A 19579-nucleotide genomic window follows, 5' to 3' on the forward strand; every position below is an offset into this window, starting at 1 on the left:
CCCCAATCACTAATAACCAGCAGCGAAACAGCCAAATGCGTAACACATGCAACAACCTAAATAATAAATACACATCTGAAAACTATAACATGTTCATTAATAATATTTCGAAATTCTCACCTGAGCTGCATTTGCCATTGTATTTGTAATTCGTGTGTTAAATGTCCTTTAAAATCTCGCCATGCTTTTAAGATCCTTCAAAATCTCGCGGTTTCTCGCGGTTACTTCTGTGATGACGCGCTCCAACCAAATATGGTCCATCAAGCGTCCGGGTGATGCGCGTGATGCCTGCAGCTGGACCCTTCTCGCAGCGCGCGGCCACCAACGCAGTGCACCCTGGGCACCCGGAAACGACGCTGTCATGGCGACCCGGGAGGAAGATGGCGGCTAGACGAGCAGCCCGCAGAGTTTCATAACCATCAGATAAGCAGATAGACCAGGTGAGACAGATGCGCTCTGTATGTATGTACATATGTTACTGTAACCCTGGTTACCTAACCCTAACCCTAACCCCTGGGTGTTCTCAGAGCCTCAGCAGGAGAACCTTGTTTAGCATCCCGAGCTAACTGGCTGGCTGGCTAACGTCAGGTTAGCGTGCTAACGGCCTTTGTTAGCTGAGCTTAGCTAGCTGCGTCTGCAGCACATGTGACTAACCAACTAGCTCTAATGCTAACAGGCTAACAGCTAACTATCTCTAATGCTAACAGGCTAACAGACTATCTCTAATGCTAACAGGCTAACAGCAGCTAGCTGCTACACTTCTCGCCTGGACGTTAAGGGTCAGTCTAATCCCTGAACCAAAGTGTTAAACATGTCTATAACTGTCTATGTAGAGCTGCATATGTCTAGTTTGACTTCTGTGTGTGTGTGTGTGTGTGTGTGTTGTGTGTTGTGTGTGCGTGTGTGTGTGTCTGTGTGTGTGTTAGGCCTATATATAGTGGGGGGAAATAAGGATTCAACATCAACAAATGTTTTATTCAAAATGTTTCCATTGCAGCTTTTCACATCAGAACCCTAACCCTACACACATGAACCAGACCAGACATCAACTAGACCCTAACCAGACGTATGAACTCAACACCACCACACAGCTAAAGACATGAACCAGACCAGACGTATGAACTCAACACCACCACACAGCTAAAGACATGAACCAGTCCAGACGTATGAACTCAACACCACCACACAGCTAAAGACATGAACCAGACCAGACGTATGAACTCAACACCACCACACAGCTAAAGACATGAACCAGACCAGATGTATGAACTCAACACCACCACACAGCTAAAGACATGAACTAGGGCTGCCACAAACGATTATTTTCATAGTCGACTAGTCACCGATTATTTTAACGATTAGTCGACTAATCGGATCATAAATTACAGCTTATCGCACAATTACTCAATCGCTCTTATTTAGCTATCATCTTCTAAATCAGCTTCTAAATTTAGCTTGAAGTTGTTAGTTGTTGTTGTAGGCATGTGCTAACTAAAAATAAAGACAATTAAAATGATTGTTCACTCAAAAATAGATATTTTAATGAACTTTGCAGATTTATTTCTGGCATCACTTGCATGTAATGTAATGTAAAGAGTAGTAGAGGGTGCAAACTGCTGAGTAAAATGAGGTAGGCTAGGCACTAGGCAACCAAAAGAATACAAAAACAAAAATAAATACTTGTACAGAGTACAAAAGTTTTGCTTTGCTTCACTCATCTCATAGTAGAACGCGCCTTCTTAGCACTGTAACGTTAAGACAACATTTTTAGCTATTTGATAAGTATCGCTTTGATGACAACGTAAAATAATGTAAGAAGGCTTTTAACGTAACGATATCGTTAGCCAATAACAAGCTAACTAGCTTACCGAGACGAGCCATCGTCTTCCTCGTCATCTGCCACAACGTGCTTCCTTTTTAGATGCTCGCGCATCATAGACGTGCTGCCATGATAAGCGAGTTCAGCTTTGCAAATTTTACATTTTACATTCTTTTTTTCAACGTTGTGGTTGAAATGCTCCCACACTTTAGAGGTACGAGGACAGGAAGACATTTCTCTGTTTGTTTTTCCGGGGAAGTCACGTGTGCCCCGGATGACCGACACTGCGCATGTACATCAAAGACACTGGGAGACGCTAGCCAGTGGCAGCTTCAGGGAAGAAAAACGAATGCTTATCGAATGAAATGAATGGTCTTTATTCTCATTGATATAGTACAGGTACCAAACAACGAAATTTGGGAGGGGGGGCTCCCCTGGTGCTAGGCAAAAAAAAAAACGCTTATTTCAGCTCCAAAAAAACATGCGACTATGGCGATTACCAAATATGTCGGCGACGATTTTGGTAGTCGACGTCGTCGTGACTAGTCGACTAATCGTGGCAGCCTTAACATGAACCAGACCAGACGTATGAACTCAACACCACCACACAGCTAAAGACATGAACCAGTCCAGACGTATGAACTCAACACCACCACACAGCTAAAGACATGAACCAGACAGACGTATGAACTCAACACCACCACACAGCTAAAGACATGAACCAGTCCAGACGTATGAACTCAACACCACCACACAGCTAAAGACATGAACCAGACAGACGTATGAACTCAACACCACCACACAGCTAAAGACATGAACCAGTCCAGACGTATGAACTCAACACCACCACACAGCTAAAGACATGAACCAGTCCAGACGTATGAACTCAACACCACCACACAGCTACAGACATGAACCAGACCAGACGTATGAACTCAACACCACCACACAGCTAAAGACATGAACCAGACCAGACGTATGAACTCAACACCACCACACAGCTAAAGACATGAACCAGACCAGACGTATGAACTCAACACCACCACACAGCTACAGACATGAACCAGACCAGACGTATGAACTCAACACCACCACACAGCTACAGACATGAACCAGACCAGACGTATGAACTCAACACCACCACACAGCTAAAGACATGAACCAGACCAGACGTATGAACTCAACACCACCACACAGCTAAAGACATGAACCAGTCCAGACGTATGAACTCAACACCACCACACAGCTACAGACATGAACCAGACCAGACGTATGAACTCAACACCACCACACAGCTACAGACATGAACCAGACCAGACGTATGAACTCAACACCACCACACAGCTAAAGACATGAACCAGACCAGACGTATGAACTCAACACCACCACACAGCTAAAGACATGAACCAGACCAGACGTATGAACTCAACACCACCACACAGCTAAAGACATGAACCAGACCAGACGTATGAACTCAACACCACCACACAGCTAAAGACATGAACCAGACCAGGCGTATGAACTCAACACCACCACACAGCTAAAGACATGAACCAGACCAGACGTATGAACTCAACACCACCACACAGCTAAAGACATGAACCAGACCAGACGTATGAACTCAACACCACCACACAGCTAAAGACATGAACCAGACCAGGCGTATGAACTCAACACCACCACACAGCTAAAGACATGAACCAGACCAGACGTATGAACTCAACACCACCACACAGCTAAAGACATGAACCAGACCAGACGTATGAACTCAACACCACCACACAGCTACAGACATGAACCAGACCAGACGTATGAACTCAACACCACCACACAGCTACAGACATGAACCAGACCAGACGTATGAACTCAACACCACCACACAGCTAAAGACATGAACCAGACCAGACGTATGAACTCAACACCACCACACAGCTACAGACATGAACCAGACCAGACGTATGAACTCAACACCACCACACAGCTACAGACATGAACCAGACCAGACGTATGAACTCAACACCACCACACAGCTACAGACATTGTCATGCTTCTTTCCCTCCAGAAACGTTGATTGTCCAACTCAGCTGGAAGAGGTCAGAGGTCAGAGGTCAGCCAACAGGAGACCCAGAGGGGCTGCAGAGATGGAGGAGGTCCAGCCAGGTGAGGTCAGGGTCAGAGGTCACACCCCTCTTAACACTGGGCAGCAGGTTTAGGGTTTAGGGCTACATGGGGATATCACTGGTCTGCATCTCTGTCAGTCAGTAAACTACCTCCCATAACCAGTCAGTCAGTAAACTACCTCCTATAACCAGTCAGTCAGTAAACTACCTCCTATAACCAGTCAGTCAGTAAACTACCTCCTATAACCAGTCAGTCAGTAAACTACCTCCTATAACCAGTCAGTCAACTACCTCCTATAACCAGTCAGTAAACTACCTCCTATAACCAGTCAGTCAGTAAACTACCTCCTATAACCAGTCAGTAAACTACCTCCTATAACCAGTCAGTCAGTAAACTACCTCCTATATCCAGTCAGTCAGTAAACTACCTCCTATAACCAGTCAGTCAGTAAACTACCTCCTATATCCAGTCAGTCAGTAAACTACCTCCTATAACCAGTCAGTCAGTAAACTACCTCCTATAACCAGTCAGTCAGTAAACTACCTCCTATATCCAGTCAGTCAGTAAACTACCTCCTATAACCAGTCAGTAAACTACCTCCTATAACCAGTCAGTCAGTAAACTACCTCCTATAACCAGTCAGTCAGTAAACTACCTCCTATAACCAGTCGGAGGTAGTTTAACCAGGTGTGTGTGTAACCAGGTGTGTGTGTAACCAGGTGTGTGTGTAACCAGGTGTGTGTGTAACCAGGTGTGTGTGTAACCAGGTGTGTGTGTAACCAGGTGTGTGTGTAACCAGGTGTGTGTGTAACCAGGTGTGTGTGTAACCAGGTGTGCTGGTCCTTCCAGGTGAAGAGGGGGTGATGGAGAGGGAGGACGGAGGAGAGTGGAGAGACGAGGAGAACCAGACCAACAAAAAGAACAAGAAGCACAAAAAACACAAAAGCAAGAAGAAGAGGAAGAAACGCAAAGAGGACAGCAGCTCGGAGTCTGAGTCTGACGAGGGGGGGGGGCACCCCATAACAAGGTAGGGGGGGGGGGCACCTCATAACAAGGTAGGGGGGGGGGCACCCCATAACAAGGTAGGGGGGGGGGCACCCCATAACAAGGTAGGGGGGGGGGGCACCCCATAACAAGGTAGGGGGGGGGGCACCCCATAACAAGGTAGGGGGGGGGGGCACCCCATAACAAGGTAGGGGGGGGGGCACCTCATAACAAGGTAGGGGGGGGGGCACCTCATAACAAGGTAGGGGGGGGGCACCTCATAACAAGGTAGGGGGGGGGGCACCTCATAACAAGGTAGGGGGGGGGCACCTCATAACAAGGTAGGGGGGGGGGGCACCCCATAACAAGGTAGGGGGGGGGCACCTCATAACAAGGTAGGGGGGGGGGCACCTCATAACAAGGTAGGGGGGGGGGCACCCCATAACAAGGTAGGGGGGGGGGCACCCCATAACAAGGTAGGGGGGGGGGCACCTCATAACAAGGTAGGGGGGGGGGCACCCCATAACAAGGTAGGGGGGGGGCACCTCATAACAAGGTAGGGGGGGGGGGGCACCCCATAACAAGGTAGGGGGGGGGGCACCCCATAACAAGGTAGGGGGGGGGGGCACCCCATAACAAGGTAGGGGGGGGGGCACCCCATAACAAGGTAGGGGGGGGGGCACCCCATAACAAGGTAGGGGGGGGGGCACCCCATAACAAGGTAGGGGGGGGGCACCCCATAACAAGGTAGGGGGGGGGGCACCCCATAACAAGGTAGGGGGGGGGGCACCCCATAACAAGGTAGGGGGGGGGGCACCCCATAACAAGGTAGGGGGGGGGGGGCACCCCATAACAAGGTAGGGGGGGGGGCACCCCATAACAAGGTAGGGGGGGGGCACCCCATAACAAGGTAGGGGGGGGGGCACCCCATAACAAGGTAGGGGGGGGGGGCACCCCATAACAAGGTAGGGGGGGGGGCACCCCATAACAAGGTAGGGGGGGGGGCACCCCATAACAAGGTAGGGGGGGGGGCACCCCATAACAAGGTAGGGGGGGGGGCACCCCATAACAAGGTAGGGGGGGGGGCACCCCATAACAAGGTAGGGGGGGGGGGCACCTCATAACAAGGTAGGGGGGGGGGGGCACCCCATAACAAGGTAGGGGGGGGGGGGCACCCCATAACAAGGTAGGGGGGGGGGCACCTCATAACAAGGTAGGGGGGGGGCACCCCATAACAAGGTAGGGGGGGGGGCACCCCATAACAAGGTAGGGGGGGGGGCACCTCATAACAAGGTAGGGGGGGGGGCACCCCATAACAAGGTAGGGGGGGGGGGCACCCCATAACAAGGTAGGGGGGGGGCACCCCATAACAAGGTAGGGGGGGGGGCACCCCATAACAAGGTAGGGGGGGGGGGCACCTCATAACAAGGTAGGGGGGGGGGGGCACCCCATAACAAGGTAGGGGGGGGGGGCACCTCATAACAAGGTAGGGGGGGGGGGCACCTCATAACAAGGTAGGGGGGGGGGGCACCCCATAACAAGGTAGGGGGGGGGGCACCCCATAACAAGGTAGGGGGGGGGGGCACCTCATAACAAGGTAGGGGGGGGGCACCCCATAACAAGGTAGGGGGGGGGGCACCCCATAACAAGGTAGGGGGGGGGGCACCTCATAACAAGGTAGGGGGGGGGGGCACCTCATAACAAGGTAGGGGGGGGGGGCACCTCATAACAAGGTAGGGGGGGGGGCACCCCATAACAAGGTAGGGGGGGGGGCACCCCATAACAAGGTAGGGGGGGGGGGCACCTCATAACAAGGTAGGGGGGGGGGCACCTCATAACAAGGTAGGGGGGGGGGGCACCTCATAACAAGGTAGGGGGGGGGGGGCACCTCATAACAAGGTAGGGGGGGGGGCACCCCATAACAAGGTAGGGGGGGGGGCACCCCATAACAAGGTAGGGGGGGGGCACCTCATAACAAGGTAGGGGGGGGGGGCACCTCATAACAAGGTAGGGGGGGGGCACCTCATAACAAGGTAGGGGGGGGGGGCACCCCATAACAAGGTAGGGGGGGGGGCACCCCATAACAAGGTAGGGGGGGGGCACCTCATAACAAGGTAGGGGGGGGGGGCACCCCATAACAAGGTAGGGGGGGGGGCACCTCATAACAAGGTAGGGGGGGGGGGGCACCCCATAACAAGGTAGGGGGGGGGGGCACCCCATAACAAGGTAGGGGGGGGGGCACCCCATAACAAGGTAGGGGGGGGGGCACCTCATAACAAGGTAGGGGGGGGGGCACCCCATAACAAGGTAGGGGGGGGGGGCACCTCATAACAAGGTAGGGGGGGGGGCACCCCATAACAAGGTAGGGGGGGGGGCACCTCATAACAAGGTAGGGGGGGGGGCACCCCATAACAAGGTAGGGGGGGGGGGCACCCCATAACAAGGTAGGGGGGGGGGGCACCCCATAACAAGGTAGGGGGGGGGGCACCTCATAACAAGGTAGGGGGGGGGGGCACCTCATAACAAGGTAGGGGGGGGGGGGCACCCCATAACAAGGTAGGGGGGGGGGGCACCCCATAACAAGGTAGGGGGGGGGGCACCCCATAACAAGGTAGGGGGGGGGGCACCTCATAACAAGGTAGGGGGGGGGGCACCCCATAACAAGGTAGGGGGGGGGGCACCCCATAACAAGGTAGGGGGGGGGGGCACCTCATAACAAGGTAGGGGGGGGGGGCACCCCATAACAAGGTAGGGGGGGGGGCACCCCATAACAAGGTAGGGGGGGGGGCACCCCATAACAAGGTAGGGGGGGGGGCACCCCATAACAAGGTAGGGGGGGGGGCACCCCATAACAAGGTAGGGGGGGGGGCACCTCATAACAAGGTAGGGGGGGGGGCACCTCATAACAAGGTAGGGGGGGGGGGCACCCCATAACAAGGTAGGGGGGGGGGCACCCCATAACAAGGTAGGGGGGGGGCACCCCATAACAAGGTAGGGGGGGGGGGCACCTCATAACAAGGTAGGGGGGGGGGGCACCTCATAACAAGGTAGGGGGGGGGGGCACCCCATAACAAGGTAGGGGGGGGGGGCACCCCATAACAAGGTAGGGGGGGGGGGCACCTCATAACAAGGTAGGGGGGGGGCACCCCATAACAAGGTAGGGGGGGGGGGCACCCCATAACAAGGTAGGGGGGGGGGCACCTCATAACAAGGTAGGGGGGGGGGGCACCTCATAACAAGGTAGGGGGGGGGGGCACCCCATAACAAGGTAGGGGGGGGGGCACCCCATAACAAGGTAGGGGGGGGGGCACCCCATAACAAGGTAGGGGGGGGGGCACCTCATAACAAGGTAGGGGGGGGGGCACCCCATAACAAGGTAGGGGGGGGGGCACCCCATAACAAGGTAGGGGGGGGGGCACCTCATAACAAGGTAGGGGGGGGGGCACCCCATAACAAGGTAGGGGGGGGGGCACCTCATAACAAGGTAGGGGGGGGGGGCACCTCATAACAAGGTAGGGGGGGGGGGCACCCCATAACAAGGTAGGGGGGGGGGCACCCCATAACAAGGTAGGGGGGGGGGCACCCCATAACAAGGTAGGGGGGGGGGCACCTCATAACAAGGTAGGGGGGGGGGCACCCCATAACAAGGTAGGGGGGGGGGCACCTCATAACAAGGTAGGGGGGGGGGGCACCTCATAACAAGGTAGGGGGGGGGGGCACCTCATAACAAGGTAGGGGGGGGGGCACCCCATAACAAGGTAGGGGGGGGGGGCACCTCATAACAAGGTAGGGGGGGGGGCACCCCATAACAAGGTAGGGGGGGGGGCACCTCATAACAAGGTAGGGGGGGGGCACCCCATAACAAGGTAGGGGGGGGGGGCACCCCATAACAAGGTAGGGGGGGGGGCACCTCATAACAAGGTAGGGGGGGGGGGCACCTCATAACAAGGTAGGGGGGGGGGCACCCCATAACAAGGTAGGGGGGGGGGGCACCCCATAACAAGGTAGGGGGGGGGGCACCCCATAACAAGGTAGGGGGGGGGGCACCCCATAACAAGGTAGGGGGGGGGGGCACCCCATAACAAGGTAGGGGGGGGGGCACCCCATAACAAGGTAGGGGGGGGGGGCACCCCATAACAAGGTAGGGGGGGGGCATCACTGGTAGTTGGAGAGGGAGGGGGGTGAATGTTGGGGTGGTTTTCTCTTATTTTCTGATGTTTGTCTCTAAAAAAATTGTTTATGTGTGTGTGTGTGTGTGTGTGTGTGTGTGTGTGTGTGTGTGTGTGTGTAGTCTGAGGGGGGCAGGAGACCAGCCGGATGTGAAAGAGGAAGCCACCAGGGACGTGTCCACAGGTACGTGCCCCCCCCACACACACACACACACAGCAGCCAGCTCCAGTGTCAGGGTCGCGTCCTAACGATTCCCACCCGAGTTGGGGTAGACCACGCCAACTTCTGGAATATGTAGGGGTGTTCTCTATCTTGTTCTTCCGCCCCGCAGGTCGTTCCGCAACACCATTGGATTTTAGCTTGTGACGTAACACGGGGTGCACGATTAGATATAGGTTACCCATCTCTGTATGCAACTCGGCGGCGCTGAGTGTGCCGCGGGCCAACGGTCAATGTTCGCGCGGGCACGGCCGCAAGCGGCTCTCATTGCCCTGTGGGCCCTGGAACGCGCGCCTATTCTTAGTGTCAGTGACTGTGTTTGTGTTTGAGAAAAACAAAACAAAAAAAAACTACATATTCCAGAAGTTGGCGTGGTCTACCCCAACTCGGGTGGGAATCGTTAGGACGCGTCAGGGTCAGGTCCAGTGTTAGGGTCAGCTCCAGTGTTAGGGTCAGCTCCAGTGTTAGGGTCAGGTCACACACACAGAGGTCAGGTCCAGTGTTAGGGTCAGGTCACACACACAGCGGCCAGCTCCAGTGTTAGGGTCAGGTCCAGTGTTAGGGTCAGCTCCAGTGTTAGGGTCAGGTCCAGTGTTAGGGTCAGCTCCAGTGTTAGGGTCAGGTCCAGTGTTAGGGTCAGGTCACACACACAGAGGTCAGGTCCAGTGTTAGGGTCAGCTCCAGTGTTAGGGTCAGCTCCAGTGTTAGGGTCAGCTCCAGTGTTAGGGTCAGGTCCAGTGTTAGGGTCAGGTCACACACACAGCAGCCAGCTCCAGTGTTAGGGTCAGGTCACACACACAGCGGTCAGCTCTGGTCGGGGTTGGGTCCCTCTAACCTGTCCCTGTCCTTGCAGAGCACCTGGAGATGGAGTCAGACGCCAAAGCCAGGAAGCACAAAAGACATGCCGGGAAAAAGAAGAGGAAGAGGAAGAGAAAAGAAGAAGAGAAACAAGAGAGGAAGTCCCCCTCCCGCTCCCTCCCCTCCGAGAGCTCGTCTGTGTCGGGCTCAGAGTCGGAGAGCGAGGTGAAACCGACAGCCCCCGGAGCAGAACGGGGGTCCCCCCTGCCCTCCAAGGCAGGGCGGGACGAGAGGATCCCCCCCCTGACCCAGGACGCCCCCAGCCCGGGGAAGAGCCCCCCCCCCTCAGAGGAGGAGGAGTGTGGCGCTGCGGTCGGGGCGGTGGAAGACAGGAGTGCTCTCCCTGCTGGTCGTGACAAGCAGTCCTTCTCTGAACCACCGGGGTGCGCCAGGGAGCTACCTGACATCGTCCCCAAGCAGGAAGAGGCGTGCGCCGGCCCCAGGGGGAAGGACCGCCGCCCGGCCCGCTCCAGGTCCGGTAGTCGCTCCCGCAGCCCGAGGCGGGTCGGGTCACGCAATGACAGAACCATAAGGCGGTCCCGGTCCAAAAGCTACGACAGCAACAGCCCCAAGAGGAAACAGTCCAAATCTCCCAGGAGAACCAGGCTGTCCCGGTCCAAATCTCCCAGGAGAACCAGGCTGTCCCGGTCCAAATCTCCCAGGAGAACAAGGCTGTCCCGGTCCAAATCTCCCAGGAGAACCAGGCTGTCCCGGTCCAAATCTCCCAGGAGAACCAGGCTGTCCCGGTCCAAATCTCCCAGGAGAACAAGGCTGTCCCGGTCCAAATCTCCCAGGAGAACCAGGCTGTCCCGGTCCAAATCTCCCAGGAGAACCAGGCTGTCCCGGTCCAAATCTCCCAGGAGAACAAGGCTGTCCCAGTCCAAATCTCCCAGGAGAACCAGGCTGTCCCGGTCCAAATCTCCCAGGAGAACAAGGCTGTCCCGGTCCAAATCTCCCAGGAGAACAAGGCTGTCCCGGTCCAAATCTCCCAGGAGAACAAGGCTGTCCCGGTCCAAATCTCCCAGGAGAATCAGGCTGTCCCGGTCCAAATCTCCCAGGAGAACCGGGCGCCGGTCCCGATCACCCAGACGAGGGAGGCGCTCTGAATCCAGAACTCGCGGCCCAGTCAGGCGGTCCAGAAGCAAGTCCCGTGGTCGGGGAAGACGATCCCGATCCCGGCGGGCCTGGCGCTCTGGGTCGCGGTCTGGCAGGAAGGGGCGGAGCCGCACACCCCCTAGCAGGAAGCCCGCCTCCCGGCCCGGCAAGAAAGCCCACAGGACACGATCTCGCTCAGTTGTGGTTCTGCGGAGGGAACGGCACTCCAGGTCCACATCCAGGAGGTCCCCAGCTCAGAGGAGACAGTCCAAATCCCCGAGGGCAACCAGAACCCCGCCGCCGCCTCCGCGCCGTCTCAGGTCCAAGTCTCCAACTCCTAAAGCCGGCAGACGCTCCAGGTCCAAGTCCGGATCCCGGTCGGTCAAGTCCGGATCCCGGTCGGTCTCCTCAACCTCGTCGGCTCGGTCCACTTCCAGGCACCTGGATGAAGGAGGTGCAGAAGGAGACAAGTGTCCCATTGAAGAACCAGCCAGGGAGGAAAGCCCTCTGGCGTCTCCTGGTGAACCAGTCGTTGCAGCGGGACCCTGGAAACCCCTGCCTCTGGCTGCCGGACCCAGCTCCACCAACAATCCTCCCCAAGCTGGGCTGCTAGGCCACAGCAGCAACCACACCTCCACAGCACCAGATAAGGAGGAGGAGGAGGAAGAGGAGGTGGAGGAGGCAGAGGAGGAGGAGGAGGTGGGTGGGGAGGAGGAAGAGGAGGTGGACGAGGCAGAGGAGGAGGTGGTGGGCGGAGGGGAGGAGGAGGTGGGTGGGGAGGAGGAAGAGGAGGAGGAGGCGGAGGAGGAGGTGGGGGGGGAGGAGGAGGAGGATGACGACCCTGAGGAGGGTGCTGGATCCAGGTCCAGCTCTGTGTCAGATGGCTCTTCTCCCAGTAAGAAGACTTCCTGCTCTAAACAACCATCATCTCCTGTCAGGAAGAACTCCTCTAAACAACGCCAGTCCTCTGACAGGAAGTTGTCAGCATCGCGCTCGCCTTCTGACAGGAAGCTGTCCAGGTCTCCAGGGAGACGCTCTCCGTCCCCTCGGCGACGATCCCCGTCTAAGTCTGGCCTCAGAAGGAGGCGGTCCGGAACCAAGTCTCCAGGTCGGAAGAGAGAGTCCAGCGCCGCGTCGGCCAGACGCAACAAAAGCCCCGCCCCTCGGAGACGGTCCCGCTCCCGCTCCACCGGCAGGCGCAGGAAGTCCCAGTCCAAATCCAGGACCAGGACCAAACGTTCTAAGTCCCGATCCAAGTCTAGAACCAGGACCAAACGTTCCAAGTCCCGGTCCAAGTCTAGAACCAGGACCAAACGTTCCAAGTCCCGATCCAAGTCTAGAACCAGGACCAAACGTTCTAAGTCCCGGTCCAAGTCTAGAACCAGGACCAAACGTTCCAAGTCCCGATCCAAGTCTAGAACCAGGACCAAACGTTCTAAGTCCCGGTCCAAGTCTAGAACCAGGACCAAACGTTCTAAGTCCCGATCCAAGTCTAGAACCAGGACCAAACGTTCCAAGTCCCGCACCCCGGCCCGCAAGAGGAGATCCAAGTCCCGTTCCCCGGCCCGGAGGAGAAGGTCCCGGTCCGGCTCCCGGCGCCGCCGGCCCGTGTTCAGGAGCCGGTCGTTCGACCGGCGGGATCGCTGGAAGAGAGAGCCGAGCCACTCGCCCATCCTCATCCTCCGCAAGCGCCGCTCCACCTCCCGCACACGCCGCAGCACCTCCGCCACCCCGCCACGCCTCACCGAGCTGGGTAACACACACACACAAACACTCTCACACACACACACACACACACCTGCCCTAGAATGCCTCTGATGCCGTAAACATGGACATAATCAGGGAATTCACACAGGAGCAGAATGAACTAACCCTAACCCACCATAGAACACCAATGCCTCTAGTCTGTGTGTTAACCCTAACCCACCATAGAACACCAATGCCTCTAGTCTGTGTGTTAACCCTAACCCACCATAGAACTCACACCAATGCCTCTAGTCTGTGTGTTAACCCTAACCCACCATAGTTTAGTTTAGTTTAGTTTATTAGTTTATTATATCGAGGACAATCCAAATACATGAACCATATAAAATACAGTAAAAAAGGCAGCGTTAGCCTAGTCGGCTAATTTTCAGCTGAAGTCCCCGGCCAGTTGCAACATGGCATCCTGAAAAGTAACTCACACCAATGCCTCTAGTCTGTGTGTTAACCCCAGTGTTTCCCCTACCATTGCCTTGAACCCCCCGCCCCCCCAAGAAAGAGGAATTATTACGGACGTAGACGCCAAACATCTGACAAGCAGGCTAAAATATCCGCGTTTTCTAAACGCACCCAACCCGAATCTGGCGAGTGGCAAGCCCATAGGCTCGTTGGTAACGTTAGTCCACCGTAGTCTCGCATAGCCAGACCTATCTCCACACTTCGCGCTGTGCCAGCGCTGGAGAATAATACAAGATTTTGCGCAAGTGTGCGCGCGAGACGCGAGAGTTTTTGCCGGCTGTGATGTCTGCAGATTGAAAGTAAGCAAGTCCAAACGTTAGCAAATATAATTGCTGAGTGTTCTGACAGAGAAAGTTGGTTAAAATTGGTCGTTATTATCGTGACTAGAAAGTGTCTGACTATAGTTCCATAGTGTAAATAGTGTCAAAGAACTAGCAAGCTAGCGAGCTCAGAGGTGATGAGATGAGCTAGTCTCCTTGCACACTTGCCAGTTGATTGAAGCATTGGAAATGTCCGTTTTTTACAGTTGGACATACAAAAAAAATTCAGGTGAGAGAGTAAAGTCAAAATGACATGATTATCTGACTGGATTGCCCACAGCAATCCAATATTCAATTATAATTATGTTATAAATTGATATGGATCAATGTATGCCTCTTATTAGATTATAAATACTCTGGCTGTTTTGTTTACCTTTTGGTTGACAGCAAAAGGGAGAGAGGAGGGTAGGGAGGGAGAGAAGGAGAGAGAGCAGGATGGTGTCGGCACCAGAGAGAGAGAGAGAGCAAGAACCAGGTGAGAAAGTGGACAGGTAGTCAAGACCACATAAGTAAGTAGCCTTGAGAACCGATGGTTCTGGAGCCTAATGGCCCATAGGGCAGGAGCCTATCTCCTGTTTCCGTAGCGTGAGGCGGCTTAATGTACAAGTACACCCCTGGACATGACGCTGGTATGAGGCAGGGTCTTATCCCCTGGGGGGGGGGGGTCCATGCCACGGTCCATGCCACCCCCCCAAGGCAGCAAACCTAGGGGAAACACTGAACCCTAACCCACCATAGAACTTACACCAATGCCTCTAGTCTGTGTGTTAACCCTAACCCACCATAGAACACCAATGCCTCTAGTCTGTGTGTTAACCCTAACCCTCTAGTCTGTGTGTTCGGTCAATATTTAATAAAAGGGTCAATGACGGATAAGGTTTTCAGAAGTGCAAAAAGTTAAATGATGTATAACACATTTTCCATTAATAATATATTTTATATTTTGCACCCAAAGATGTGCAAATAGGACTAACATAGATTGTCATCATTCGGTACAACCATTATATTTATATTTAACCAGATTTTTGGTTGTACCGAATTATTTTCTTCAAGTAAACACTTAAAACAGGCACATGTTTAGCTACCTATGTGAGAACTTGACCTTGAGCTTGAACTTAGCGATATAAGAATTCATATTAAATGAACCCTTTCTAAAATATTTCAACATTTTCAGTGTGTTTTAGCGGTTGTACCGAATGATGTGATATTTGAGGACATTCATAACAGGGAGCGGAAAAGTGCATTTATCAAACATTTAAGAGAGAGCTGGCTACTTTTCTTCTCACTCAGAGGGTCTGCTGCAAGGGTCTTAATGATGTAATATCCTGTCACATGATGATTATCAGTTGATTTGGTCCAAAATGGTGCCTTGAAATTGGTTGCTCCGAATGATATATCAATGAAATATGTTTTGGGTGAAAAAAGTGATTTGAGGAAAGCAAACATTTCTACATAAAAATCCGTAACCATTTTGCAGAATTTTGTTATAAACCCAGAATGTTTATATAATAGTTGTAATATTCGGACACAAAATGTACACGTCACGTCATTGACCCAAAAACAGTAAAATGAGAATATAAGAATATCTGTTTGTCATACAATGTAAAAACAACCCTCTCTCTTCCTCCTCCCTCTCTCTCGACCCGTCCCTCTCTCTCTCTCTCGACCCCTCCCTCTCTCTCTCTCTCTCAGATAAAGACCAGCTACTGGAGATAGCCAAGGCCAATGCTGCGGCCATGTGTGCTAAAGCAGGAGTACCGATCCCCGAGAGTCTGAGACCCAAGGCCATCCTCCAGCTGCCCCTGCCCACCCCGGCCCCCACCCCCCTCTCCCTGCCCCTGCCCCTGCCCCTCAACATGCCCCTCAACATGCCCATGGGCATGCCTAACATGGGCATGCCTAACATGGGCATGCCTAACATGGGCATGCCTAACATGGGCATGCCTAACATGGGCATGAACATGCCTAACATGAACATGCCCAACATGAACATGGCTGGCATGTCCATGAGTGCAGCCATGGCCAGTATGACCGCTGCCACCATGACTGCTGCCCTCAGTAACATGGGAGCCCTGGCCTCCCTGCCTCCCCTCAGCGCCATGCCCCCCCTCCCCACCATCACCAACAAGCCCCCGCCCTGCCTGCTGGCCCCGCCCCCCCCCACCCTCAACCTGGGCCACATCGCGGAGGTCAAGAGGAAGGTGGCTCAGCAGGCCAACATCTACAGCATCAAGGAACTCACAGAGGTGTGTGTGTGTGTGTGTGTGTGTGTGTGTGTGTGTGTGTGTGTGTGTGTGTGTTTACTTTATGTGACAAAGTTGTGAACCAAGTGCCATGTTATGTCCACTATGGAGGTGTATCCAAGAAATTAGGAATGAGTGAAATTAGAAAATGTGTGTTAAAAGTTGTCAGTTTTATGGCATTAACCCTTACCCGTAATAACAGATGGCCCTGATATTGGGTAGTAAGTCCAGTGTTTCCCCTACCATTGCCTTGGGGGGGCGGGCCCTCCCAACGGAACCCCCCGCCCCCCCAAGAAAGAGGAATTATTACGGACGTAGACACCAAACATCTGACAAGCAGGCTAAACTATCTGCATTTTTTAAACGCACCCAACCCGAATCTGGCGAGTGGCAAGCCCATAGGCTCGTTGGTAACGTTAGTCCGCCGTAGTCTCGCATAGCCAGACCTATCTCCACACTTCGCGCTGTGCCAGCGCTGGAGAATAATACAAGATTTTGCGCAAGTGTGCGCGTGCGAGACGTGAGACTTTTTGCCGGCTGTGATGTCTGCAGGTTGAAAGTAAGCAAGTTGAAACGTTAGCAAATATAATTGCTGAGTGTTCTGACAGAGAAAGTTTATTAAAATTGGTCGTTATTATCGTGACTAGAAAGTGTCTGACTATAGTTCCATAGTGTAAATAGTGTCAAAGAACTAGCAAGCTAGCTAGCTCAGAGGTGATGAGATGAGCTAGTCTCCTTGCACACTTGCCAGCTAAAGAGCTAACTGGAGGCACTTTATTATTTATAAGGACAGGTAGTCAAGACCACATAAGTAAGTAGCCTTGAGAACCGATGGTTCTGGAGCCTAATGGCCCATAGGGAAGGAGCCTATCTCCTGTTTCCGTAGCGTGAGGCGGCTTAATGTACAAGTTAGTACACCCCCTGGACATGATGCTGGTATGAGGCAGGGTCTTACCCCCTGGGGGGGGTCCATGCCACGGTCCATGCCACCCCCCGAAGGCAGCAAACCTAGGGGAAACACTGAAGTCTGTCTATCCACCCGTAGTCTTTTAATAACAGATGGTCCTGATATTGGGTAGTAAGTCTGTCTATCCACCCGTAGTCTTTTAATAACAGATGGTCCTGATATCTTTTTCAAAAAATGCCGGCTGAGAGAGGACGCTGGCGTTGCTTGTTCGCCGCTTCTCCGCCCGAAATCTACTAGGTGTAAATCTACTAGGTGTAATTGGTGTAAATCTACTAGGTGTAATTGGTGTAAATCTACTAGGTGTAATTGCAGCATACAGAGCAGATTGTCCTACAAAGACACTTAGACTTAGATTTAGTAATTAGACCCCTATACTTTCTTTTATTAATTCTTTGTTTCTTTTTACTATTACTACTCAATCTTTTAAAAGCGCTATATAAGTCTAATGTATTATTATTATTATTATTATTAATATCATTCTGATGTATGTTTGTAATGCAGTATTTCTAATGTGTGTGTGTGTGTGTGTGTGTGTGTGTGTGTGTGTGTGTGTGTGTAGAAGTGTAAGATGATAGCGGAGAGTAAGGAGGAGATGGCCATCGCCAGGCCTCATGTGTCTGATGACGAGGATGAAGAGAGGAAGGAGGACAGGAAGCCTCGCCGGGAGAACAAGACCATCCTCAGTGTAAGAACATCATACCTCTACACAGCCTCTACACAGCCTCTACACAACCTCTACACAACCTCTACACAGCCTCTACACAACCTCTACACAGCCTCTACACAACCTCTACACAGCCTCTACACAGCCTCTACACAGCCTCTACACAACCTCTACACAGCCTCTACACAACCTCTACACAGCCTCTACACAGCCTCTACACAGCCTCTACACAACCTCTACACAGCCTCTACACAACCTCTACACAGCCTCTACACAGCCTCTACACAACCTCTACACAGCCTCTACACAGCCTCTACACAGCCTCTACACAGCCTCTACACAGCCTCTACAGCCTCTACACAGCCTCTACACAGCCTCTACACAGCCTCTACACAACCTCTACACAGCCTCTACACAACCTCTACACAACCTCTACACAGCCTCTACACAGCCTCTACACAGCCTCTACACAGCCTCTACACAGCCTCTACACAGCCTCTACACAGCCTCTACACAGCCTCTACACAGCCTCTACACAGCCTCTACACAGCCTCTACACAGCCTCTACACAGCCTCTACACAACCTCTACACAGCCTCTACACAACCTCTACACAGCCTCTACACAGCCTCTACACAGCCTCTACACAACCTCTACACAGCCTCTACACAGCCTCTACACAGCCTCTACACAGCCTCTACACAACCTCTACACAACCTCTACACAGCCTCTACACAACCTCTACACAGCCTCTACACAGCCTCTACACAGCCTCTACACAGCCTCTACACAACCTCTACACAGCCTCTACACAGCCTCTACACAGCCTCTACACAGCCTCTACACAGCCTCTACACAACCTCTACACAGCCTCTACACAGCCTCTACACAGCCTCTACACAGCCTCTACACAGCCTCTACACAGCCTCTACACAGCCTCTACACAGCCTCTACACAGCCTCTACACAACCTCTACACAGCCTCTACACAGCCTCTACACAGTCAGGGTCAGGGTCGGGTGTTTAGATGGGTTAGGTGTTACACAGCCTCTACACATTTCAGTGAACCTTGTTTCTCCTGTGTTTGTTTCTGCAGTAACCCACTGGCCCGGAGGAGGAGCAGTGATCAGCTGTGTGTGTACGGCCCCCCCCCACACACACCCACACACACACACACACACACACACACACACCATGAAATAAGGAAACACGTTTTCAAAGTTTTGACCCTTTTTGATGTTTTTATTTTTTCTGTTTATTATTTGTTTGTGTTTGTGATGAAAGTTTCTACTGGCAGTTCTATTGTTGACATTTTAATCTGTGATGGAGTGAAACAGTACCATGGCTAACCAGACTAGCTGCCAACCAGGCTAGCTGCTAACCAACCTTTAAAGCCAGCGCCACTCCAGCGCTACGTCGACTTTTACCTGCTACAGTAAGAAGTCCTGTGCTCCTGGTTTTCTAAGATGATTTTAGTCCAAAAATAATAATTTTAGTGGTAATATGTAGAACTTCCAGGTAAAGTTGAAGATCTTATCTAAAGCTGTGACATGCCTGTAGGGTTAGGGTCCTTTCATGCCTGTAGGGGTGGAGGAGTGGAGGGGTGGAGGGGTGGAGGAGTGGAGGGGTGGAGGAGTGGAGGGGTGGAGGAGTGGAGGGGTGGAGGGGTGGAGGGGTGGAGGGGTGGAGGAGTGGAGGAGTGGAGGGGAACCAATCGAGAAGTGAAACTACGGCTGGAGTCGGGGTGCGCCCTGTTCAGGGAGTTATTAACCCGACATCTCATGTTCTCTTAATGAAGCCCACGATGTCATCTCTAACCCTAACCCAACCCTAACCCTAACCCAACCCCAACCCTAACGCCACTAGAGTGGGACTACGGTTAGGATGTTACTATGCTTAAG

General features: G+C 53.3%; 1 protein-coding gene across 1 annotated transcript; it reads left to right on the top strand.

Moving 5' to 3' along the window:
• Positions 1 to 362: 362 nt before the first annotated feature.
• sona (SON DNA and RNA binding protein a) lies at positions 363 to 19254 on the top strand. Its single transcript, XM_080534901.1, has 10 exons — positions 363 to 440; positions 998 to 1066; positions 3882 to 3979; positions 4772 to 4967; positions 9216 to 9277; positions 10167 to 11933; positions 12084 to 13019; positions 15499 to 16052; positions 17576 to 17701; positions 18775 to 19254. Exons 2-10 carry the CDS (start codon positions 1029 to 1031, stop codon positions 18775 to 18777), a joined length of 3780 nt encoding a protein of 1259 aa, XP_080391027.1. The 5' UTR covers positions 363 to 440; positions 998 to 1028; the 3' UTR covers positions 18778 to 19254.
• Positions 19255 to 19579: the final 325 nt, after the last annotated feature.

Source organism: Nansenia antarctica (assembly GCF_963989245.1).
Source record: "Nansenia antarctica genome assembly, chromosome: 6".
NCBI classification, from domain to species: domain Eukaryota; kingdom Metazoa; phylum Chordata; class Actinopteri; order Argentiniformes; family Microstomatidae; genus Nansenia; species Nansenia antarctica.